The 23,332-nt window shown below is 36.9% G+C and overlaps 6 protein-coding genes and 1 pseudogene across 12 annotated transcripts; 2 read left to right on the top strand and 5 right to left on the bottom strand.

Moving 5' to 3' along the window:
* Positions 1–30: 30 nt before the first annotated feature.
* On the bottom strand, positions 31–1,303 carry LOC140978042 (early nodulin-like protein 8). Of its 2 annotated transcripts, none has more exons than XM_073442784.1 (3): positions 1,102–1,303; positions 627–865; positions 31–534 (listed from the first exon to the last, which is right to left on the bottom strand). In XM_073442784.1, exons 2-3 carry the CDS (start codon positions 826–828, stop codon positions 164–166), a joined length of 573 nt encoding a protein of 190 aa, XP_073298885.1. In that variant the 5' UTR covers positions 829–865; positions 1,102–1,303; the 3' UTR covers positions 31–163. The 2 variants fall into 2 exon arrangements, with proteins under 2 accessions (XP_073298885.1, XP_073298886.1); XM_073442785.1 differs by having other exon boundaries at positions 1,158–1,288.
* An 88-nt stretch (positions 1,304–1,391) lies between these two features.
* On the bottom strand, positions 1,392–2,801 carry LOC140978040 (uncharacterized). Its single transcript, XM_073442781.1, has 2 exons — positions 1,579–2,801; positions 1,392–1,494 (listed from the first exon to the last, which is right to left on the bottom strand). Exon 1 carries the CDS (start codon positions 2,649–2,651, stop codon positions 1,602–1,604), a length of 1,050 nt encoding a protein of 349 aa, XP_073298882.1. The 5' UTR covers positions 2,652–2,801; the 3' UTR covers positions 1,392–1,494; positions 1,579–1,601.
* Positions 2,802–3,252: 451 nt separating this feature from the next.
* Positions 3,253–4,957, bottom strand: LOC140978041 (homeobox-leucine zipper protein HOX6-like). The gene is made up of 2 exons (XM_073442782.1): positions 3,826–4,957; positions 3,253–3,668 (listed from the first exon to the last, which is right to left on the bottom strand). Exons 1-2 carry the CDS (start codon positions 4,117–4,119, stop codon positions 3,369–3,371), a joined length of 594 nt encoding a protein of 197 aa, XP_073298883.1. The 5' UTR covers positions 4,120–4,957; the 3' UTR covers positions 3,253–3,368.
* A 139-nt stretch (positions 4,958–5,096) lies between these two features.
* Positions 5,097–10,329, bottom strand: LOC140978039 (uncharacterized). Of its 5 annotated transcripts, none has more exons than XR_012175514.1 (8): positions 9,739–10,328; positions 8,891–8,965; positions 8,311–8,824; positions 7,214–7,599; positions 6,319–6,545; positions 5,956–6,216; positions 5,737–5,864; positions 5,338–5,477 (listed from the first exon to the last, which is right to left on the bottom strand). XR_012175514.1 is itself a non-coding variant. In XM_073442779.1 (7 exons), the coding sequence occupies exons 1-7, from the start codon at positions 10,120–10,122 to the stop codon at positions 5,349–5,351; spliced, it is 1,860 nt and encodes a 619-aa protein (XP_073298880.1). In that variant the 5' UTR covers positions 10,123–10,329; the 3' UTR covers positions 5,097–5,348. The 5 variants fall into 5 exon arrangements, 2 of the variants coding, with proteins under 2 accessions (XP_073298880.1, XP_073298881.1); XR_012175513.1 differs by having other exon boundaries at positions 5,339–5,477; positions 5,704–5,864; XR_012175515.1 differs by having other exon boundaries at positions 5,339–5,477; positions 5,770–5,864.
* Positions 10,330–11,388: 1,059 nt separating this feature from the next.
* LOC140979171 (uncharacterized) lies at positions 11,389–15,418 on the top strand. Its single transcript, XM_073444507.1, has 6 exons — positions 11,389–11,824; positions 12,330–13,534; positions 13,927–14,073; positions 14,640–14,756; positions 14,855–15,190; positions 15,398–15,418. Exons 1-6 carry the CDS (start codon positions 11,389–11,391, stop codon positions 15,416–15,418), a joined length of 2,262 nt encoding a protein of 753 aa, XP_073300608.1.
* A 39-nt stretch (positions 15,419–15,457) lies between these two features.
* LOC140978038 (uncharacterized) lies at positions 15,458–19,620 on the top strand. 2 transcript variants are annotated; one of them, XM_073442777.1, is made up of 5 exons: positions 15,458–15,872; positions 16,378–17,582; positions 17,975–18,121; positions 18,688–18,804; positions 18,903–19,620. In XM_073442777.1, exons 1-5 carry the CDS (start codon positions 15,584–15,586, stop codon positions 19,500–19,502), a joined length of 2,358 nt encoding a protein of 785 aa, XP_073298878.1. In that variant the 5' UTR covers positions 15,458–15,583; the 3' UTR covers positions 19,503–19,620. The 2 variants fall into 2 exon arrangements, with proteins under 2 accessions (XP_073298878.1, XP_073298879.1); XM_073442778.1 differs by having other exon boundaries at positions 17,056–17,582; positions 18,903–19,619.
* A 2,513-nt stretch (positions 19,621–22,133) lies between these two features.
* LOC140979727 (protein TORNADO 2-like) lies at positions 22,134–23,215 on the bottom strand (annotated as a pseudogene).
* Positions 23,216–23,332: the final 117 nt, after the last annotated feature.

The following is a 23,332-nucleotide window of genomic DNA, read 5'->3' as shown; positions in this document are numbered from 1 at the left end:
TGAGGTACCAAAAAAGCAATAGAATTCATGGAATATATCATATGAAAGTTTATTACTCAAATGGAAAAAAAATTACAGACTCGATAATAAATTTCAATCTGCCGACAAATTAAATCCTCCTTTCAAGGATCATTTCATGAATCAAAACAAAAATAAAACAAGATTATGGCATATAAGAAGAAATAATTGCAGCAGAAATCATAAAGACTGGAATCTTGAGGAAGGACGAAGCAGAAGCCTGGACCGGAATGAAGCCAAAGACAGTAGGATAAGAGGGAGCAGCAGCAGAATCGGGTGCCGGCGCCGATGAAATTGGAGAAGATCCATTCCCATATACGAAAATGTGAAGCTCCTGTGATTTTTCACAGTGCCCTTCGACTCCACTGATGAAGTAAAAATCTCCGGGCTTCGTGATATTGAATAAAGAGTTGCCATCGTTCAGGTGCAAGATTGGATCTTTCAGATTGCAACTGTTGTAGGATTCAACATCTCTGACTTGGATGACCGAATCTCGACTTGGAGGGTACAAGAAAACTGCCCACAAAAACAAATTACAAAACAAAACACGAATCACTCACCCCAATATGTATGGGAAGAATCTAGTGATTCAGAATAAATGTACTTACAGAGGGAGTCTCCCATCTTGAGATTGTGATATTTTGACCATATGTTGTAGATTAGTGGATTTGAAGAAGTGGGAATCCCCCATGAATCTAAATCTCCAACTTTGTATGTATTGCTCAATACACTTGTTTGGATTGATGCAAGAAAAAGAATGGAAAAATGAAAGAAAATTATGAATCTTGGAAGCTTTGAGAGATGAGCCATTTGGTAAATCTCGAGCTAAAGAGAGGAAACAAAAATCCTGTGATCGTATGAAAGAATAAATAATTAAATATATATATTATTGGATGTGTTTACACTGATTGGAAGATAAAATCACAAAATTTTTAAAAAATACTTCATCCAAACATAAAATTTTAATTTTTTTTTTTAAAAATAATTCCAAAAAAACCATGTTCAAGAAAATAATATTTTTGCGCCAACTATATTTAGTGCTGCATCTTAACCGAAAAAGATTGAACGGCAATAGCTGGATACCATTTGTGTAAGTATTTAACTTAGCAGCTTGCGTCGACCATTTCCCGCTAGGATACTATTTGTGCAAGTATTTAACTTGGCAGCTTGCGTCGACCATTTCCATACAACACAGCGCATCCATAGCTTCTGGAGAACTTCCATGTTCATCATTTCTGATTCAACTTCACTTGAGATTCTATGTTTTTCGTTTTTCTTATTTCTATCACAACATTTTATGAACAACTTGCTATAAAACCAGCGATTAACTTCATTCTGTCCCCTTGAATCAAGACCAATATATAGTCAACGGGTGAATGAGACTGTAAATCCAATAATCATCTACAATATCCTCAATGTAGATTGGACTCGAATCGTTTACCACTTCAACATTATCCCAGTAAAAGTCATTATTTCCTATTGCCAGAGGAATAAAAATTAGTTTATAAATAAGAATGTGACAAATGATGCAAAAAAAATAATAAGAATGTGATAAAAGACCGTTCATTCACTAAGCAGGAAACTCATTCACTCCAGTATTTCTCCTCGTGATCCTCGTTCTTCTCCTTCTCCTCATCATGCTTCTGTTTCGCTAAATTAGCAGCCTTCTTGAATTTCTTCACATCCTCCACCGCCGCACTTCTAAACAACCCCACATCCGCCGCCCCCGCCACCATGTGATACCCTCTTCGCTGCAACTCCTCCGCCCCGTCATGCGGCATCACGAAACCAGATAAATGTGCTTTACCTGTTTTGAGCACAGCCTTCTCTGCTTCCCGCAGTACCTCCTTCACTTTCTTGTGCCCTGGGTCCCATAAATACCCCATGCTTGCGCTCAAGTCCAGCGGCCCCATCTGTATGCAATCAACGCCGTCCACTGACGCGATTTCATCGATTTTCTTCACGCCATCTTCGCATTCCACCTGGCACATTATCAACAACTCCTCTTCGTAGTTGCTTAGATACCCTTCGTCAATGCCGTAGCCCGAGGCCCGAACAATCGGGTGGGCCGACCCGCGGACGCCTTTAGGAGGAAATAGACAGTATGAGACAGCTTTGCGGGCTGATTTGGGACTATCGATCATGGGGAACATGATCCCTTGAGGACCGAGGTCGAGGGCTTTTTTGGCCCAGGCGGCTGAGGACTCTGGAAGGCGGAGGATGGCTGCGGTGTTGGTGGCGGCGAGGGCACGGAGGCAAGGAAGTGCATCGGAGATTCCTCCATGACCGTGCTCCATGTCCACAACGGCGAAGTCGTAGCCAGCCAAGCCGGCGATCTCGGCAAGGGTAGGCGAAAATGTGAGGAGGAAGATGCCATAGATGGTTTCTCCTTTCTTGAGGCGGGATTTCAGAGACTCCAATGAAGAGTCGGTTTCAACGGCTGTGGTGGAGGGAGAGGCGGCGAATTTGAAAGGTTTGAAATTCGGAAATAGGGTTTTCGATGATGGAAATGAAAGGTGTTGAATTGTTGAATGGATGGTTTTGGTATTCGTGAGTGGGTGAGAATTTCTCAGAGTTGACAGTGCAGAAGAAGAAAGAGAGGTGCGGAATGGAGGAGACGATAGGGACGCCATTGTTAGTAAAAGTGAGCTCTTTGCGGATAAACAAACACATACATATACGATTCTCCGAAAAATGACAGCAGGCAGCACCAGCTGATTTGGTTGCAAAATTCAATGGATTAAAAATATTTTTTTTAAAAAAATATTTTATTTGGTTACAAAAACGATCTTAAAATATTCTTTAAAGCTATAATTAAAAATAAAAACAAAAATATTTTTTAATGAATGGCAAGAGGCAGACATATGTTTTGGAATGTAATAATCGGAAACCTCATTCAAATCATTTGTCGTTGTCTTTTGTCATGACATGTGTTTAATTGGACGTGTTGCCCTGCGTTATTATTTCACCTGGTTGATTCCTTTTGATTTTTTTCCCCATTCGACGAAGACTTTAGAGAAGATGATAGTTAAAAGAGCACCAGCTCATTCATTCTATTTAAGGTGTATCACTCTCTGGACCACTCAAGTGGCCACCCGTGTGATAAAAATAAATAGAAGTTTCGAATACCAGCAATATATGAATACCAGCAATATACTTTGCCGATCCTGGATTCTGTACTCTTTATCATGTATTGCAAGAACTGGGATGCTGTAACCTGCATATATAGGGGTCGGGATATATTCTAAAATTGACATAAATGGATATGCAAAACCCTTTTATGTAGCTGAGTTCTATATTACAGGACAACGGTGCGCTGTCTCACAAAGCCCTCATGCCCGAGTTCAAAATTATAAGTCCCACCAATGTGAGCAGCAGCCAGGATTATCAAGAAATGTACAAGAATCGAAGCTGCATCCATTATCCGGTGATGTTAATGAATCTTGTGCAACGTCTGCCACATTCAGAAAATCAGTCTCCTCCATGTAATCAACAGTTTTGCCTGCATCATAACACGAGGGCACGAAAAGCTCATTGTTATGAGCTCGTAGAATTTCGGGCTTCGCAGAAGTTGCTGTCTTCATGGGATCCTGGTAATTGTCTTGTACCTCATCATCTTTTTGGCCAGCCATATTTCTAAGCCTCTTCAGCTGAAATTTGTGAAGAAACAAAATTTGTCATATATTTACACAATCTGAAAGATTCTCGCATAAAGCTTCTTCTTACTCGTATTACTTGTAATAATGCATCAATAAAAACATTGACTGTCGGTACATATATTTATATTTACTATGAGAATTTATATACCTGGATGAGCATGGTTTGATTCTCTTTCCTCAAAGTATCAAACTGGGAAGACAACCCATCGAACTTTGTTTTAAGCATGGCGTATTCGTTCTCGATATGCTTGGATTTCGATCTGGCCCTTTTGTTCTGGAACCAAATGCCCACTTGTCTAGGCTGCAGCCCAAGCTTGTTAGCCAAGTTCATTTTCAGGCGTAGCTCTGGCCTCGATTCTGAGTCGAACATCGTCTCCAAAGACTTGATCTGTTCATCACTAAACCGTCTGCTCTTGTTTTTGCTCCTCTTAATAGTAGACATGAATTCTAAGTTGCTTACCACTCTACCCTGGTAACTCCGAATTCCTAGGAATGTATATGATTTGTTTGGCGAGCGAGACTATTGGAGCTTTGATGCCCAATATACGGTGCGTATGTTATTGTTCATGTTGGTGGGCCTTGACTTAGAGCTTGTGCCTTTTGAGATAACAAGTGTCCACTTTGCCTAACATGAATCATTTCAAATTGGTTCGTGAAATTTCTTTTTGTAGAAATTATAATCCAAGTAAAACTTTGTTTCTGAAAAACTATTTCACGAAACGACAAATACACACACACACACACACAAACAATCATAAGGTCGAGATTCCTGGTTTGTTACTGATCTATGTAGTAACAAAATCATTTAAATTAACTGGGTGAGATTTGGATTGAACTCGGACCTACTCCACAAAATTTTGGCTCGATTAAGGTAAGTATCGGTTCAAGAAATCAGATAAATATGTTGAAATTAGAGAACGTCACTGTCAGGTCGACACGTTGATTGAATGAATGATTTGTAAGGAGACAACATTGGTCTGTGCTGTCCAGTGGAGACCAATGGATTCGTGCCACGTGCCCTGGCGTCTTTTAGATATTTGGACGCTTCCTTGCCGTTGATTTTAGGAATTTTCTCGAGTCAGTTCTCCAATGGCATCAGTCGTTTAGGAAAATTTTCAAGATAATTTCTTCAAATAATAATATTAAACTCGTTTTACATTTGTGTACAGTTGTAATTGAACTAAGATCTCATTGATAATCCAAAACAGGTTAATTAAACGTATATTCAATACCTGACTTCCGATGTAGATCCAAAAAATAAAAATTATTTGAGGGCCAAACAAGAATCCACATGTTTTAATTTGCTCATCGATGATTACATTCAAACTGAAGGGTCATAGTGTTCACTTCGGGAATAGCATGTGGCCTCTTTGATTTCCAGAAAAATTCCTCGTAGCATAACTAATTTTAGTCACTAACTATTCAATCAATTCTTTAGATACTTATTTCCTTTGGATAATGATACAATACATTAAATTTTATTATTTTAAATCATTAACAAAATCGTTTGTCCCCAAACAAGGAAGAAAAATAATCAACACGTTATGCGCGCACGCGCACGCGAATCGGTTGCTGGTGTAAAGAATGAAAGAAAAACTCATGAGGAATATAGATTATACTTTGGTACAGCCTCTTCTACCTTGTACATTGAGCCGTGTAACGCGTTGAAATCTACCCAATAGTGTGTTGCTTGCAACCCCTTGGACCATAATGCTGAGAGCTGCGCCTTACCATTTTCCTACACAAGTAGCAGTAATGGTTTTGGCATGCCCAACAAAATATATGATAGTTATTGCCCACCTGTCAAGATTACAACAAAATTAGGCAAAGGCAATAGTTGACCGAGAACTTAGACAAATGAATAATTCTGAAAATAAGATAGTTTGTATAGAATAAAAGCAATGAGAATTTGCATATAGGAGACTATCCAAAACCATGGTCATGTAAACAAGGGAAGGGACAAAACTGTACATTTTTTTAAAAAAATTTACTGCTACAACTTCTAACAGACAGTAAAAACAAGCACCACAAAAATCTGACAATTGTTGCTCATGCTCACAAGTTCTTGCGACACCCTTTCAACAAATCAAACCTTGCTTATTCACGATGCACCAACAATTTAGATAAATGGATCGTTTGTTATGCCTGCCAACAAATACACTTTCCTATTGCTTAATGATTTCACACCTACACTTTTCAACAAACAGTTTTTTGCTCAATTTAATTGTGTTCGATAATGATAAAATTGATCCGATAGTATTGTGTAGCAGTTTCCTACTTGTATCCAAGTCGTTGCTTCCTCTTGTGACTTGAGACATGGCAATACTGAAATTGTTCCTACAAAATCCAACTACTTCCTATCAATCAAATAAATGAGTCGATACTTTCACTCACCTTTACATTGTCTTGACCACAATTAGGACACGGATGAGCATGATCAGCAAATAGTTGTGCTTGCATTTGTCCAGCAACTTGCCGACCATTCATCTCATCCCATTTCTGAATTTCTTCTGCTGGGAAAAGTTCACAGTTTCCATTCCTACGTTAAATGAAATATCATATATTCAGAAAGTTCAACAGATAATTACTGACAAATTTTCAAACAGAATTGAAGTATATTGTGTCCAAGCAGACAGCAAACCTGAAATGATCATATCCGGAAATTGCCTGATCACAACGGTAGCAGAAATATTGCCCACAATTATTGCACACCATCTTATTGCAGCCTTCAATACGAGATATAGCCATCTTACAAGAAGGGCATTGTTTTGCGAAACGATTTATCTCCCTTACACTCCGAATCTGACTGATCATATCTTGCTCTCGACGCCTTTGTTCATCTTTCATTTGAGATGAATTTTGTCGCTCCTGATATTAAGGTCAAGAACCCAGCAAAAGTAAATATACCAGTTCTAGAAAGGTACTTACAAAACGCAGGAGAAACAGATGAAGAAGAAACTATGAACAGAATTTATCTTTTACAGTTGGAAAACTAAATTAAATTTATGTTTCGTGAAATAATATTTTCATTTGTAAACTTAATCATCAACCATTTTTTCAGGATTTCATATACATCACAGTTGAAATTATTCAAGCACAACCAAAAAAAACTTCCAAATACAAAAAAATGCATTCTGTGGATTTATCTACAAAAATATTAGGTGACACAATAGCCGATCAAAACTAACAAAATAAAGAGTAATTCAACAGTTTCTTAACATGCCAAGCGTAACTTAATGTAATAATTACTAACTTCTGATTTAAGTTTCTTGGAATGAAAAATTAGAACACCTTTTAAATAAGAGACAATTCACAAGGGCTTCCTTAAAGATAATGATATTTTACAATCTGCAGCACTTTCTCATATTCAAATCATATATACACTGAATACATCTTACTTGACTTTTGACACTCTGCTGCATTTTGAAATAGTATTATGGGTTTTTCATTATATCCAGATTTGAACCACAAGTTCTGCTTCACACTAGCATCAAAATTAACGTAAATAAAGTTTATATAACATGGAAACTCCATACCTGGAGAACAAGTAGTTTCATCTCTGGTGTCATACATGCAACTCCAACATGGCGCCGCTCCCTGCAAAGTGAACAATAGCTATAGTAGCAATTCGAGCACTGCACATGGTGATCTTCATCCTCAAGGCTGGCTGTCTCACATCTCGGGCAGTAAACAACATCTGACATTAAATCAAGTGCTTTCTGTAACATAAGGAACTCCCAGTTTTCAAACTCTTCTTCACCCAGTAATCTTTTAAGTAGACCAGGTGGAATTATGCCCCCACATTTTGTGTAAGGGCATTGCAGTTTCATTACCGTTCCTTCCTTTACATGCATGTCAGAAAAAGTTTTCATACATTTCCAGCAATAATAGTGCTGACATGGAAGCCTGATGAACTCTGAGCCTGGTGCAAGTCAACATTGTAAGAAACTATTTTCAAAGCATCATAAGAATGCCAATTTCTGAGCTGATATTATATTTAAGATTCTAGCTATTTTCCAATTCAAAAGTTAAACTCCAAGATCATCTTCTGTAACCTGAGCTTGCCTGATGTATCGTAACACCAAACCCTGACATCTTTAACACATTTTTAAGCTCCCAATGGTCCTAGGTTTCTAGGCATGTCTTCTAGCAAGAAAATGTGGAAGCAATAATCTTGTTCATTGATTTTCATGATTGAAGAATTACATGATTTATGAGCCAATATCTCCCTTTAAATTAAGAGTAGAGATTCAACAAGGACTAATATAATCCATAAAATACATCACCAATTATATCAAGGCTACAATCGAGAAAAATATTTTATTCCATAAAATTGAGATTTAATTGATAGAAAATGGAGCTCAACTAGGTTTTCCAACACTTGTCTTTCATAATTCGAGACTTCATGATATTATGTAATCAATCCATCCCACAACACACTACTTCAATGCTACCTAAACAAAAGATCCAGCAGGTTTATATACTCTCTCGATAGAGCTTGATTGTGTGAGTGGATGAAACAAATTGTGCGACAACAATGTCATTAAACCACATACACTCTTACTATGTTCAGGGAATATGAAGTAAATAAACCACTCATTATACAATAGTTGCAGAGAGCTAGATTAAATACCAGAAAACTCGCCAAAACAGATTTTGCATTCCTGAATGTTTCTGCAGAAATTCTCATGGCTCTGTTCATCATTGTAACTCTTCAGCAGAGGAATGTCAACATCAGGGGACACACTTCCACCGATTGCCCATGTATCTCCATTCTTTACATCATAAGGCCCAAGAATCATCTCATGGTCAAACCCAAGATAAGAGAGGGTACAACAGCGTAACCACTCCACCCATTGGTAAATAATCTCTTGGCCCGCTTGTTCTTTCCAAATAGAATCGAACTTGCAGCAGAGATCGGAGATTTTAGGAGAATTCAGCCATTGAGCAGATAAGGTAATGTGAGGAGCTAGGTTGCTAGGATATGATTTAGGTAATAAACATGACAATATAACTGGTGGGAGATATTCAACAGTGAAAGAGTATGAGAAATCCAGAGAGCAGCCATCTCTTTTCTCAAGGCTGTCGGAGGAGCAAAACTTTGCAACAACGTTAAGTCCCTTTGGCACTTCAACATGGACATGAATCTGCAAAACAAAATCAATGTTAGAACTTCTTTCTACAAAAAATATATTTATCAATCGTGAAATAACCTGGAACGACTTGAAGCCACTCTGGTTGTCTAAGACGACAATATCATCTCCATAAATGTATTCCAGAGCTAGCAGCTGCAAGAATAAAAACCACAGACATTGAGAGATAGATCACTGCAGCGTGAAGTGTAAACAGACGTACAAAATCTACGTGCTCCAAAGACCTAGCCAATATCTAACAAGGATCAAACAAAAGAAAAAAATAGATGTTCTACTGATGCCTGCTATGGCCTTGTTTATTGACATAGAAGCAACGAAGCAACACTTCACATGTGAGTGAGAATATCTGGTAAAAATGTTTTTTTTATACATACATGTTTCATAAAATGAAAAAGTTAGTTAAAATAATCATTTTGGAGAGATAAAATTTACATAATTTTTCTCAAAAAAATTACTTAGCTGATGAGCAAGGTAAGTATATCTAAAATGCTTTACTTAGGTAATCATCAAGGTAAGTTTTCCACATTTGTAACTGAGTCTTCTAGCTTCAATAGCATCAAATGTGTTAGCAAAGTAGCCCTGTTCCTCCATTTTAGATTAGTTTCAAGATGCTTAAGTTTTGCTATAGAATGCTGCTAGCTTTTTTAGATCAATCATACCAACGAGGATATACTTCTTCGTAGAAGTTATGTAAAATTATAATACAAAGATTTCACCAGGTACTATAGCAAGAGTTTCATAGCGATACAAACGTATGTAGCTGATCTCGTCGCACCAGACAGAGAGGTGAATCCTCCATTGGAGAAGCACATTTATCAAATAAAAAACGAAAAATAACAGAGAAACAAAAAAGGCACATACAATATTTCTCAAGATCGAACAGAATACAAGCATTGTTAACTGAGTACCTCATCCTCCTGCCGCTGATTATTGACGCTCATCTGCTCCTCCGACAACTCTAGTTCTTCAACTCTAGTTCTAAGCTCCTCCAGCCGTTTACCAGCATTATCCAAAACATTATTGTCATAAGAACGAGACCCTTCGACATTCTCCATCACTTTTTTACCTCCATCACAATCAAGATTCAATCTTGAAACTGTCAAACTTTCAGAATCATCCTCTAAATCGTGTATATTGTCATAATTCGAATCAAGCCTCGATCTTGAGCCGGGTCCAGTATTAGAACTCCCATTTTCTCCGTCTCCTTTCTCGAACTTGTTCGAATTTCTTGTATTTTGATTACGTTTTTGGTGTTCTGGAGACAACCTTTGAAAAGGCTCCGTGGTTGACATCGATGAAGAGGTTTCACAGGCTTGGAAGTCGTGATTGGGAATACGTCTGGTCGTCAAGTTTCATTAGTATATCGGTACGACAACGATTGCCTTCCTCCACGTTATGGCTGGAGACGGCATGACGAGAGCTCAAAGTTGATGGTTGGCTCGGAAATGGCGGTCGCCGCGTGTCGCTGACCTTTACTTCGATGTCAGCCAATTATATAATTATACATATATACTATTACATACATTTATTAATTTAATAATTAATAATATAAATGAAATTTCTTTGATACATAAAATATAGGAAAAAATAAATAAATAACATTATATTTTGTAATTTTCTCTTTTTTAACACTTTAACATCTCAATTTCAATGTTCAATTAATTATATTTTCATTTTGTATGATATCATGTGTTTGAGCTCTGGACGCTAAAAAATGTGGTCTATTTTATGGCCGATGTTGTCTCCTTTTAAAAGTCAATAGTCTTGTATGGTGACAGTGACGAGTTTCTTGTTAGTGGGGGCTAATCCAACCAGTTGTCCAACATGAAGACTCCATTTTAATATTAATGTCGATGCGGTGGTGGTTTCATTGAAATACAAATGGATTCTCGGGGACTTTTGTCATTTGTCTATGAACAATTTTGTAAATCTCGATTCAATTTATTTAACCGAAAATTTACTCAATATAAGTTTTTTAAATAAATCAAAATTATTATGTAGTTGGTTAATTTATTGAGCACAAATGTATAATATAAATAGGTCCAAAATTGTCCACTTTTACATTTTTCATTAAAAAAATATAAATAATAAGAATAATAGAAACCATCTCAAAACCCACTGATTTAAAATCACAATAACAGTTTTAAAATTTTAATTTAACAAAAATTATTAAAATAGTTTATCATTAAAAAAATGTATCTAGTATATTATTACTTGCTTTACACGTGTCACATTCATTTTAACTTCTCATGCGCTCTTTCGTCCATATCTATTATTATCTATATATATATATATATAGAATCTCTAATAAATATAAAAAATTGGTCTGTTTTTTTATTTCTCAATTTTGTCTTTATTTTATATCACAATTATATTTTTGTTTTTATTTTTTTTAATTTCAAAAAAACTTTTTTTTATTTTTTTTAAAATTATAACTATTCAAATAACACTTTAGTCTCTCGATAATTTGTCAAATATCATTTTAATCTTTCGATAATTTTAAAAAAAATCGTATACAGCATGTGCTTACTGCTAAATAGCTAGTTATATATACGAAGATGGACCCAGCCCAACTCCGCCCCGCCCCAACGCCACGTCACCTTCTTCCCAGCTTCTTCTTCTGCAACGCGCCATTACCCCATTCCCTCGTTCAAAAATCAAAATCTTCTCAAAACCCTCACTGTACATATTTCAACGCACACACGATGCTTCATTCGTACGCCACCGACACGCAGAACAAGTGCACGGAGCTGGCCTCGGCCGTAGCCGCCGCGACGTCTCCGCCTCAGATTTCCGACGCTTGTTCTGCCGTGGAGTCCTTTCTCCGGACGCACACCCCGAACCAACAGAGATGGTTTTTCTCCATCACTTTCCCGTCCCTAATTTGCAGGCTCTTTGGCTTCGATGATTCATCGCCTCCTTCAGCTCTGAGGCGTCACTTTACTAACGGATGGATCGATATTACTGCTACGGAAAATGATTTGGAGCTTACAGGTTAGGTTATATTTTCGCACCGATGTCGTGATTTGGTTTTCTTATTGATTTTGAAATGCTGTGTCGACGAGCTGAATTTCGCAAGATCTCGGGAATTTATGATGCTTTTTCGTGGATTTACTCGCTTAGTCGATATAGGATTGTGTACGAAGATCCGTTTTATGGTGATAATTTGATGTTGTTTTTAATTTCAGCTGTTTCCTTTCTGGAACTGTGAAGTGTTATTGCATTGTAGTTGTCGATTGTTGATATGATTTTGTTTCTTCTTTTGGCTTGTTGTATCAACTAAGATAGACAGTGACGCAGTTATTTTCATTATATTTCTTCAGTAGTTTGCAATTTTCTGTTATTTATTTTAGACTTGTTTACTTGGAGATTTTGAGAATCAATGGAAGACTTGCATGTTCCTTTTCGTAGTTCATATTTGATTAATGGGATTTTTTCAAATTTTTCGGGAAGACTGATATGTTTTTTCCCTATATCCCATGCTTTTGTGTGCTTGCAGGTAAACTCTTGAACCTTCTATCACCAAATGGAGTGTTGTTGTCCTCAATCTATGAAGTGGACCGACTGTCTCTTGTTAAGTATGTTTTTCCAGTTGAACGCCTGCCAGAATGGGTTAGGTACATGCTTCAAAATCAACAAGATTATTTAGGTTTGGCTAACTTATGCCCGTTGTTCACGAGTAGGGTTAAGGAAGATTCAGTTAAGGCCTATTCAAATCAGGTTCAATTAAATGTTTTTGAATACTACTTCTTTTGGTTTGCTTATTCTCCTATTTGTAGAGGAAATAGTGAGAGTACAGAGGCTGTGAAGGTTCAGAGAACTAAAAAATTTAGGTTGGAGAACTGGTCTAAATCAATCCCTGGTTTTTCAAATGCCAAACGTGGAACAGAAAAGAAGACCGAGAGTAATTTGTATGTACAACTAATATACATCTATCTTCATTCATTTGTTCCTTTTGGCGATCTGAATATGCATCAAGCATATTATCGGTCCATACTGCATTATTCTACTGGTTATGATAATTCGGCGATCAAGCGTGCAGAATTTGTGGTTTATACATTTATCCATTTTTGGTTGGTTGATAATGACTTTTCACCCCTGCCTGTGGGGTTGTGCAAGTCCTTTGGAATAACTTTTCCTCTTAACTCTGTTCTGGGTGAAACTCCACCTACTGCAGGACTCGCTGATGTTTTAAATGTTTTTGTCAAGTATCTGAATTTGAATTTGATCCCACCGTCAAAAGAGTCTGATCAGATTGATCTTGTTGGGAGTCCTGGATGGAGGGTATCAGGTTTGGTTGATCTTGTCAAGTCAAGTGATGCTGCACCTAGCGTGCATTCCAATGGATCTTGGAACTTGCTGATTCAGAGGCCTTTATACAGATTTATTTTGAGAACATTTCTGTTTTGTCCTGTGGGAACATCTATAAAGAATGCATCACAAGTTTTTTCGCTTTGGGTTAATCACATGGAACCTTGGTCCATTAGTTTTGAAGAGTTTCCTGATCTTGATGAACTTTCTGGAATCTCAAATAAAACAGCCAAAAGCGTCACAAGAGTAACATCTCATGAATACTCGGCTTCTTGGCAGGGATATGTATTGGCCAACTACCTGTTTTACAACTCTTTAGTCGTGCATTTTATTGGATTTGCACACAAGTTCCTGCACACGGATACAGAAGTTATAGTTCAGATGGTTGCAAAGGTCTATTTCTCTCCAGAAACATTTCAAGATAGCTTTTTGTTTCATTAATCTGTTTCACTCTTATTTTGCATCAAAATATCATTAGTTTACGTTTATGTTTTTTTTCCTGAGTGAAAAACATGCAAAAAAAGTCACCAATCAAACAGCAAGAATGTTAACTTGTATATAACTTGACATCTACAGTCTTCGCAAGAAATTTGATTAATTATGTTTCGTGTTTTCTGCTTTTTTTTCCCTGTACATTCCACTTCTGTTTCTCGCGACCAAGGACAGTTTTTCTTTCTTCCTGTACTAAATAATCAAAAACTAAAAATAAAAATTTATACTATTTGCATTATCTCCAGTAGTACCGTTTACCTGATTAACTATTATTTTATCAATTTTTTTCGCAGGTTATCAACATCTTAACTTCGTCTAATGAGCTGATGGATCTCTTAAAAAGCACAGATACTGTTTACCATTCGAAAGTTACAGGATCATCTAAATCGATGCTTAATACTTTAAACAAATTTGTTCCCACAATTCGCCAGCAGTTGCAGGTATGCCTTTGCTTTCGTTTTTTTTGTCAGATGTTCCAAGTCTAGACCTTTTCTTCCAGGAATTTTTTCCCCTAAATGTTAGTTCTGAAGATCACCTCTCTATTATTGGAGGGAAATATCTTGTATATTTTGTCCCTGGTGCCTTTAACTTTTCACTTCAGATTTTTTATGCATTTGTAAACATATCAATTAGTTTTCATTTTCTTTGTATGTTTGCTCTATGTTATGAGTTTTGAGTCTTCTGATCGTTATCCAGATAAAAGCCATTGTGGCTGCTAAGGGATTTCATTATTGCTTTCAAATTTTGGCCACTCTTCTAATACACATGCCAAGGCATCACGGACTGTCTCATTGCCAGATTCAAATAATTTCGAAGTTGTGTTCATTTGGATTAAGGGAACTTTATCAGACGTCTCACGGCAGATAGAAATAATTTTCGAAAGTGTATTCGTTAGGGTTAGGAAGCATTATTCTAGTCTATATTGTGACAAGAAAACTAGTTTTTAGAATGTGTACATTGATATTATAGCCTGTATATAAATTTTGCTGGTTTTGGAGACATTTAGGATTGGGAGCATGGCCTATGCGAGAACAATGCAGATGGATCTTTTTTATGTGAGAACTGGAACAAAGATCTACAACTGTTTGCTGATGGTGAAGACGGTGGACATCATTTGCTTCAGGTTTGAGCTATATAAATTCTAATCTTGCTACTTTTTTTACCCGCCCACATTCCATGCTTCAGTTCACATTGTGTTTACCTGTGAGACTTTTTCCCCAGCTCTTTCTGTTGCGAGCGGAGTCTGAGCTGCAATCACTTTCTGGAAACAATGTTGTTCAGAATCTACAAAATCTTGACTCACTGAAAGCCCAAGTAAATCAGTTGTTTGGAAGCCCAATTATAATGTCGTCATCTGGAGCATTGGAGTTCAGACACTGCCATCAATCATGCCATGAAATCTTCAAGCCGAGAGGATCTGGTAACCAAATGGGGGCTGAGATTAGATACAAGGGTGACTCGATGAAACGTCCCATCTCTGATGATGAGATTGCATGGCTTGCAAAGTTGCTAGTCAATTTATCGAGTTGGATGAACGAGTGTTTTGGGCTAAACCAGGTNAAAAAATTGGTCTGTTTTTTTATTTCTCAATTTTGTCTTTATTTTATATCACAATTATATTTTTGTTTTTATTTTTTTTAATTTCAAAAAAACTTTTTTTTATTTTTTTTAAAATTATAACTATTCAAATAACACTTTAGTCTCTCGATAATTTGTCAAATATCATTTTAATCTTTCGATAATTTTAAAAAAAATCGTATACAGCATGTGCTTACTGCTAAATAGCTAGTTATATATACGAAGATGGACCCAGCCCAACCCCGCCCCGCCCCAACGCCACGTCACCTTCTTCCCAGCTTCTTCTTCTGCAACGCGCCATTACCCCATTCCCTCGTTCAAAAATCAAAATCTTCTCAAAACCCTCACTGTACATATTTCAACGCACACACGATGCTTCATTCGTACGCCACCGACACGCAGAACAAGTGCACGGAGCTGGCCTCGGCCGTAGCCGCCGCGACGTCTCCGCCTCAGATTTCCGACGCTTGTTCTGCCGTGGAGTCCTTTCTCCGGACGCACACCCCGAACCAACAGAGATGGTTTTTCTCCATCACTTTCCCGTCCCTAATTTGCAGGCTCTTTGGCTTCGATGATTCATCGCCTCCTTCAGCTCTGAGGCGTCACTTTACTAACGGATGGATCGATATTACTGCTACGGAAAATGATTTGGAGCTTACAGGTTAGGTTATATTTTCGCACCGATGTCGTGATTTGGTTTTCTTATTGATTTTGAAATGCTGTGTCGACGAGCTGAATTTCGCAAGATCTCGGGAATTTATGATGCTTTTTCGTGGATTTACTCGCTTAGTCGATATAGGATTGTGTACGAAGATCCGTTTTATGGTGATAATTTGATGTTGTTTTTAATTTCAGCTGTTTCCTTTCTGGAACTGTGAAGTGTTATTGCATTGTAGTTGTCGATTGTTGATATGATTTTGTTTCTTCTTTTGGCTTGTTGTATCAACTAAGATAGACAGTGACGCAGTTATTTTCATTATATTTCTTCAGTAGTTTGCAATTTTCTGTTATTTATTTTAGACTTGTTTACTTGGAGATTTTGAGAATCAATGGAAGACTTGCATGTTCCTTTTCGTAGTTCATATTTGATTAATGGGATTTTTTCAAATTTTTCGGGAAGACTGATATGTTTTTTCCCTATATCCCATGCTTTTGTGTGCTTGCAGGTAAACTCTTGAACCTTCTATCACCAAATGGAGTGTTGTTGTCCTCAATCTATGAAGTGGACCGACTGTCTCTTGTTAAGTATGTTTTTCCAGTTGAACGCCTGCCAGAATGGGTTAGGTACATGCTTCAAAATCAACAAGATTATTTAGGTTTGGCTAACTTATGCCCGTTGTTCACGAGTAGGGTTAAGGAAGATTCAGTTAAGGCCTATTCAAATCAGGTTCAATTAAATGTTTTTGAATACTACTTCTTTTGGTTTGCTTATTCTCCTATTTGTAGAGGAAATAGTGAGAGTACAGAGGCTGTGAAGGTTCAGAGAACTAAAAAATTTAGGTTGGAGAACTGGTCTAAATCAATCCCTGGTTTTTCAAATGCCAAACGTGGAACAGAAAAGAAGACCGAGAGTAATTTGTATGTACAACTAATATACATCTATCTTCATTCATTTGTTCCTTTTGGCGATCTGAATATGCATCAAGCATATTATCGGTCCATACTGCATTATTCTACTGGTTATGATAATTCGGCGATCAAGCGTGCAGAATTTGTGGTTTATACATTTATCCATTTTTGGTTGGTTGATAATGACTTTTCACCCCTGCCTGTGGGGTTGTGCAAGTCCTTTGGAATAACTTTTCCTCTTAACTCTGTTCTGGGTGAAACTCCACCTACTGCAGGACTCGCTGATGTTTTAAATGTTTTTGTCAAGTATCTGAATTTGAATTTGATCCCACCGTCAAAAGAGTCTGATCAGATTGATCTTGTTGGGAGTCCTGGATGGAGGGTATCAGGTTTGGTTGATCTTGTCAAGTCAAGTGATGCTGCACCTAGCGTGCATTCCAATGGATCTTGGAACTTGCTGATTCAGAGGCCTTTATACAGATTTATTTTGAGAACATTTCTGTTTTGTCCTGTGGGAACATCTATAAAGAATGCATCACAAGTTTTTTCGCTTTGGGTTAATCACATGGAACCTTGGTCCATTAGTTTTGAAGAGTTTCCTGATCTTGATGAACTTTCTGGAATCTCAAATAAAACAGCCAAAAGCGTCACAAGAGTAACATCTCATGAATACTCGGCTTCTTGGCAGGGATATGTATTGGCCAACTACCTGTTTTACAACTCTTTAGTCGTGCATTTTATTGGATTTGCACACAAGTTCCTGCACACGGATACAGAAGTTATAGTTCAGATGGTTGCAAAGGTCTATTTCTCTCCAGAAACATTTCAAGATAGCTTTTTGTTTCATTAATCTGTTTCACTCTTATTTTGCATCAAAATATCATTAGTTTACGTTTATGTTTTTTTTCCTGAGTGAAAAACATGCAAAAAAAGTCACCAATCAAACAGCAAGAATGTTAACTTGTATATAACTTGACATCTACAGTCTTCGCAAGAAATTTGATTAATTATGTTTCGTGTTTTCTGCTTTTTTTTCCCTGTACATTCCACTTCTGTTTCTCGCGACCAAGGACAGTTTTTCTTTCTTCCTGTACTAAATAATCAAAAACTAAAAATAAAAATTTATACTATTTGCATTATCTCCAGTAGTACCGTTTACCTGATTAACTATTATTTTATCAATTTTTTTCGCAGGTTATCAACATCTTAACTTCGTCTAATGAGCTGATGGATCTCTTAAAAAGCACAGATACTGTTTACCATTCGAAAGTTACAGGATCATCTAAATCGATGCTTAATACTTTAAACAAATTTGTTCCCACAATTCGCCAGCAGTTGCAGGTATGCCTTTGCTTTCGTTTTTTTTGTCAGATGTTCCAAGTCTAGACCTTTTCTTCCAGGAATTTTTTCCCCTAAATGTTAGTTCTGAAGATCACCTCTCTATTATTGGAGGGAAATATCTTGTATATTTTGTCCCTGGTGCCTTTAACTTTTCACTTCAGATTTTTTATGCATTTGTAAACATATCAATTAGTTTTCATTTTCTTTGTATGTTTGCTCTATGTTATGAGTTTTGAGTCTTCTGATCGTTATCCAGATAAAAGCCATTGTGGCTGCTAAGGGATTTCATTATTGCTTTCAAATTTTGGCCACTCTTCTAATACACATGCCAAGGCATCACGGACTGTCTCATTGCCAGATTCAAATAATTTCGAAGTTGTGTTCATTTGGATTAAGGGAACTTTATCAGACGTCTCACGGCAGATAGAAATAATTTTCGAAAGTGTATTCGTTAGGGTTAGGAAGCATTATTCTAGTCTATATTGTGACAAGAAAACTAGTTTTTAGAATGTGTACATTGATATTATAGCCTGTATATAAATTTTGCTGGTTTTGGAGACATTTAGGATTGGGAGCATGGCCTATGCGAGAACAATGCAGATGGATCTTTTTTATGTGAGAACTGGAACAAAGATCTACAACTGTTTGCTGATGGTGAAGACGGTGGACATCATTTGCTTCAGGTTTGAGCTATATAAATTCTAATCTTGCTACTTTTTTTACCCGCCCACATTCCATGCTTCAGTTCACATTGTGTTTACCTGTGAGACTTTTTCCCCAGCTCTTTCTGTTGCGAGCGGAGTCTGAGCTGCAATCACTTTCTGGAAACAATGTTGTTCAGAATCTACAAAATCTTGACTCACTGAAAGCCCAAGTAAATCAGTTGTTTGGAAGCCCAATTATAATGTCGTCATCTGGAGCATTGGAGTTCAGACACTGCCATCAATCATGCCATGAAATCTTCAAGCCGAGAGGATCTGGTAACCAAATGGGGGCTGAGATTAGATACAAGGGTGACTCGATGAAACGTCCCATCTCTGATGATGAGATTGCATGGCTTGCAAAGTTGCTAGTCAATTTATCGAGTTGGATGAACGAGTGTTTTGGGCTAAACCAGGTTCACTTCACTCAAGGAGGTCATGGTTGGTCATATGTGGAGGTGCCAAGTGGCATAAGAAGCGTGTATGGACCTAAGGAAACCGTGGAAGTGGTATCATTTTCTCTTGTTTCTTGGATTATCTGGTTGGGGGAATCCGGGGTGCAATTCATGAGACACCATCATTTGAGGATAAATCTCCGGGCGCTAGCTTCGAAAAGAGTAGCAGTGATGTTGCTTATTTTTGCTGCATTCAATCATTTAAAGAAAGCCATTGCTTTGTAGATAGATTTATTATTGTATATAATACTTGCTTGCTCTATGGTTATGAAATTTTGAAGAAACAGAGTAAGATATTGCACAGAAAACTCGATGTTGTTTTAATTTTGATATTCAAAATTTATTTTTACTAATGAAAGGTCGGTGATCAAGGGGGACAAAAAAGAGAAATTTGAAAATCAATAGGATGATATTATCTGTAAAGGACCAACCATTCCAAACAACATATGACATTAACAGTACGATTGTGCTATCAACATTTTTGCGGAGTAAAACCATTCCCACTCAATACATTACTATTGAGTCGACATCCGGTGACCCTTGTCCCAAACTAGTAGAGATTCATTACAAGAAGCATGCACTATTTTGAAATAACGCTCGCCGTTTCATAGACTTTAATGAATGCTTACATTTGCTTCGCGAGAGATGCTCTAGATTGGCTTTACTGCCCATTTGTGTGATTCTTCGAACATATATGACATATGTTGAGCAGAAAATGGTAAACTAAACTAATGCATGTCAATGAATGCTCATTCCATAACTTCATCAATCGTCACAAATCGCCCTTCCGCAATTGACAATTGTGCCGCAACTCCTATAGCTACAGAAGCCAATCCATCATGCATATCGACATCAAGAGGCTGAGCCCCCGTTGCTCTTACTGCCGATAAAAACTGAAGATGCCCAGATGTGCAGAGAGGCTTCTCCGCCAACACGTGATGGGGTTTCGGGTATTTGATGATATCCATCAAGATTTCACAGTGAGTCATGTTGGGAGTTGAAACAACCAGAACATCGCACAACCCACTATCTAGAAGCTTCTAGTGGCTCGCAAAAACCTCCGAATTCACAAATAAAAGTGCATCATTTTGGTGTCACAAAATCGAAGTCATATTTTTTATCACTATGTCAGCCACAACAAACCTTCGATTTCTCCTCGTGCACAACTATTTTAGCTCTGCTTGGAAACGAAGCACATTTGACTCGGATTGAATTATAATCCATTCATAATTATTTTTTATATTAATTAAATTAAAAAAAACCATTTAAGATTGATAAAATATCACAATACATGAATTTATATTAATAATGATAAAAAATTTAAAATGATAACAATAGAATCAAACCTAGAGATAGACGAAATTTTGATTAAACCACAATGAATGGTAATAACGATTTGATTAGAAAATTAGGTTTGATTAATTCATAAATCCGGTTTTTTAAACAAAAAATCATATAAATAAATTTATTCGATCTGATTTCGGTTAATGTTTTATGAAATATCAGTCAAATTGAATATATCGAGTTTCTAAATAGAATTCTGTAATTTTTCATTAGATTTTTTAAAAATAAAATTCTAATATTTTTAATTTCTTTCAGAAAATTAAACTGTTTTTCTTAATTCATAAAAAAACCAAAACAAATCGAACCGAAATAAAACCCGTCTATCTGATGTCATGTTCCGAGTGAAGTTTTTATCTGCAAATCAGATCATTTCTCATATAGGCACGAAAATTTTTAAAACCAATGATTGTCTAATTGAAGATTATTTATCCAAATAATTTCCCTTGAAGATATTTGAAATATCCATCCTTTTGCGAAGATAATTATCATTATATAAATATTTTTTTTTATCGATAGTATAAATTTGCATGATATCCTCATAAAAGCTCGGGTCATGGATGACTCGGGATATTAAATTGATAGTCTAAATCCAGGTAAATCTGCATGAATAGTTCTTCAGAAGCCGGGAAGGCGAGTACCCGAGACATTTTCTTCTCGGGCTACCTTATGCCCGAGTTCTCATACAAAGTTCCCGAGAAGATTTTCACCCAGGCTATCTCGAAAACAACATTTCACTCAAGTGCAGCATTATGAGCTACCTTATCAATCATCATTGTCAGAATAGAGGTTGACGTGTAAGAGAAGTTGTCAGAAGCAGGATATGGATAGCCATCTTGGTATCATTAGTAAGTGGACACTGAAAACAAAGTAATCATGAGATTTCCTCCTATAAATATCAGTTATGTTTTACATTTGAAGAATCTCTTTTTGCTCATTCGCATATTCTGGATTCTGAGTTCTTAGCACTCACGTATATTCACTCACATATACAACCTTTCTTCTTCATCCTTTACCTGCTCATTTAAACATCGGAGTGGTCACGCCGGATACCTATCCAACGCTTATTCACGAGTTTTTTTCCTTGTTTGCAAGTCCCAGTTGTAGTTGAAGCCATATTACATCAATATATCTTCACCACAAGCTATATTTCCTTCCTCATTTTTCTTAAATACAACTCTTATCGATGCCCCGACCCTGCTCACCCAATTCAACCGGATCGCATCATTGCATATATCAAATATGAATTCAATCACGATTTCATTTTTTTCGTTTTCTTTTTTGAGGTGCCTACATCCACGTTAATTTAAATAGATTTATACACACGTACAGTCGCGCAAAAGTTGCACTCGAATGAAGTTATTTCAGTTGAAGATAGAGTGATTTGATTTGGGAAAAATTTGAGGAGTATAAAATTTCAAATTCATAGTGATCATCATTGTACGTCGAGAGATGAGTGTATTTGAAATTAATTCATCCAAACATAACTTATTTGAGTTTTTTCCGATAAAAAAAGTAGTCTAAATTCCTGGAAAACTGGAAAGAAATAAATATACAACATGCGTTCTAGCTAGCTAGGTCCAAAACAAAGTAATCGGTAAGCTCTTCAGTTCTGGCATCCCTAAACGCAAAACATCCGATCAAATAGACCCAAACCAATCCCCCGAAAGTTACGAGCAATATGATATCTGCTCTTCTCCATTCTTTCTTGAGATTGGCCAATAATCCAGCTTTGCATGAATTGCAGGAATAGCACAGTTGGGTTTGATCATTGCTCCAGTGCAAGCAGTCCATATCCGCTGCTGTGTTTATGGGACTGATCCAATATGTGGGATTCACGAATGTGTACCCACATTCCGTAGGTGGTTTGCAGCATCCAGACTACGTACGTACAAAATCAAGAGTTGAAGTATTGATCAAACATGCTTAGATTCTAACATAAATAAATCGACTGAAATAAGACAATGTTTTCTTAGAATATCACTTTAAAATCACCTGCAAAGGAGTTATATGTGCGTCTAAGAAATCTTGAGCCATTCTGTAACTCTGGTTCAACTCAGCACACATGCTGGATGAGCTGAGACAACTTCTGATCCTATCCCATTTGAAAGAACTTCTAACCCTTCGTTGAAGCCAATCCGAATAGTCGTCGAGACTGTATTCTAAGTAAGTTCGACTCGGGACAAGATGACCAGACCCTTTTAATGTTCCATGTAAATGAAAACAACTAAGCATGCAAGTAATATTATGGGGATAATCATGGCTACCAAGTAAACTATTAGCAGCCATGGAATCCTCCAAAATCCTCCCACAAAACCAGCGAGTGCAACGACTATGACGAGAATTCCTAGGATGATGACTGGCCATTGTAGAATCTTTACACAAGAGTTGTCTGGTTCAGTTGCCAGCCAAATTCCTACTCCGATTATAGGTATTGAAAGAAGCATTGCAATTATAGCTCCAATCACATTATTACTTAATGCCATATAAGTTTTGGAGAATACCTGTTTAATTCAAAGTTGGAGATGGAAATAACGAATATGTTTATCTATTTGAAAATATTCCACTTCAAAGCCACTAAGGCAATCGATTATTAAATTTTTTAGATCACAGTTTTCAATAATCTTTTGGCCCAAGAAGCTCCGTGATTTTAGTATAACTTTTTTCAGAGGTGGTAGGTAACAGCATGTCAAGCATGGAAAGGCAAAAGAAGG

This window comes from Primulina huaijiensis, chromosome 6 (assembly GCF_012295235.1).
Source record: "Primulina huaijiensis isolate GDHJ02 chromosome 6, ASM1229523v2, whole genome shotgun sequence".
Classification (NCBI taxonomy): domain Eukaryota; kingdom Viridiplantae; phylum Streptophyta; class Magnoliopsida; order Lamiales; family Gesneriaceae; genus Primulina; species Primulina huaijiensis.
The sequence above is the reverse complement of the archived record's forward strand: the minus strand, read 5'-3'. Positions and strand labels throughout refer to the sequence as shown.

Bases quoted from the DNA above. Each gene is read 5' to 3' on its own strand.
- LOC140978042 (XM_073442784.1), bottom strand. From the start codon at position 828: ATGGCTCATCTCTCAAAGCTTCCAAGATTCATAATTTTCTTTCATTTT. The intron at 535-626 runs GTAAGTACATTT...TTTTGTGGGCAG, and splicing joins CAAGATGGGAGACTCCCTCT to TTTTCTTGTACCCTCCAAGT.
- LOC140978040 (XM_073442781.1), bottom strand. From the start codon at position 2,651: ATGGCGTCCCTATCGTCTCCTCCATTCCGCACCTCTCTTTCTTCTTCT.
- LOC140978041 (XM_073442782.1), bottom strand. From the start codon at position 4,119: ATGTCTACTATTAAGAGGAGCAAAAACAAGAGCAGACGGTTTAGTGAT. The intron at 3,669-3,825 runs GTATATAAATTC...CACAAATTTCAG, and splicing joins ATCAAACCATGCTCATCCAG to CTGAAGAGGCTTAGAAATAT.
- LOC140978039 (XM_073442779.1), bottom strand. From the start codon at position 10,122: ATGTCAACCACGGAGCCTTTTCAAAGGTTGTCTCCAGAACACCAAAAA. The intron at 8,825-8,890 runs GTTATTTCACGA...TTTGTTTTGCAG, and splicing joins GTGGCTTCAAGTCGTTCCAG to ATTCATGTCCATGTTGAAGT. The intron at 7,600-8,310 runs GTATTTAATCTA...GACTTGCACCAG, and splicing joins CTGTTTTGGCGAGTTTTCTG to GCTCAGAGTTCATCAGGCTT.
- LOC140979171 (XM_073444507.1), top strand. From the start codon at position 11,389: ATGGACCCAGCCCAACTCCGCCCCGCCCCAACGCCACGTCACCTTCTT. The intron at 11,825-12,329 runs GTTAGGTTATAT...GTGTGCTTGCAG, and splicing joins AAATGATTTGGAGCTTACAG to GTAAACTCTTGAACCTTCTA. The intron at 14,074-14,639 runs GTATGCCTTTGC...GGAGACATTTAG, and splicing joins CAATTCGCCAGCAGTTGCAG to GATTGGGAGCATGGCCTATG.
- LOC140978038 (XM_073442777.1), top strand. From the start codon at position 15,584: ATGCTTCATTCGTACGCCACCGACACGCAGAACAAGTGCACGGAGCTG. The intron at 17,583-17,974 runs GTCTATTTCTCT...TTTTTTTCGCAG, and splicing joins TAGTTCAGATGGTTGCAAAG to GTTATCAACATCTTAACTTC. The intron at 18,122-18,687 runs GTATGCCTTTGC...GGAGACATTTAG, and splicing joins CAATTCGCCAGCAGTTGCAG to GATTGGGAGCATGGCCTATG.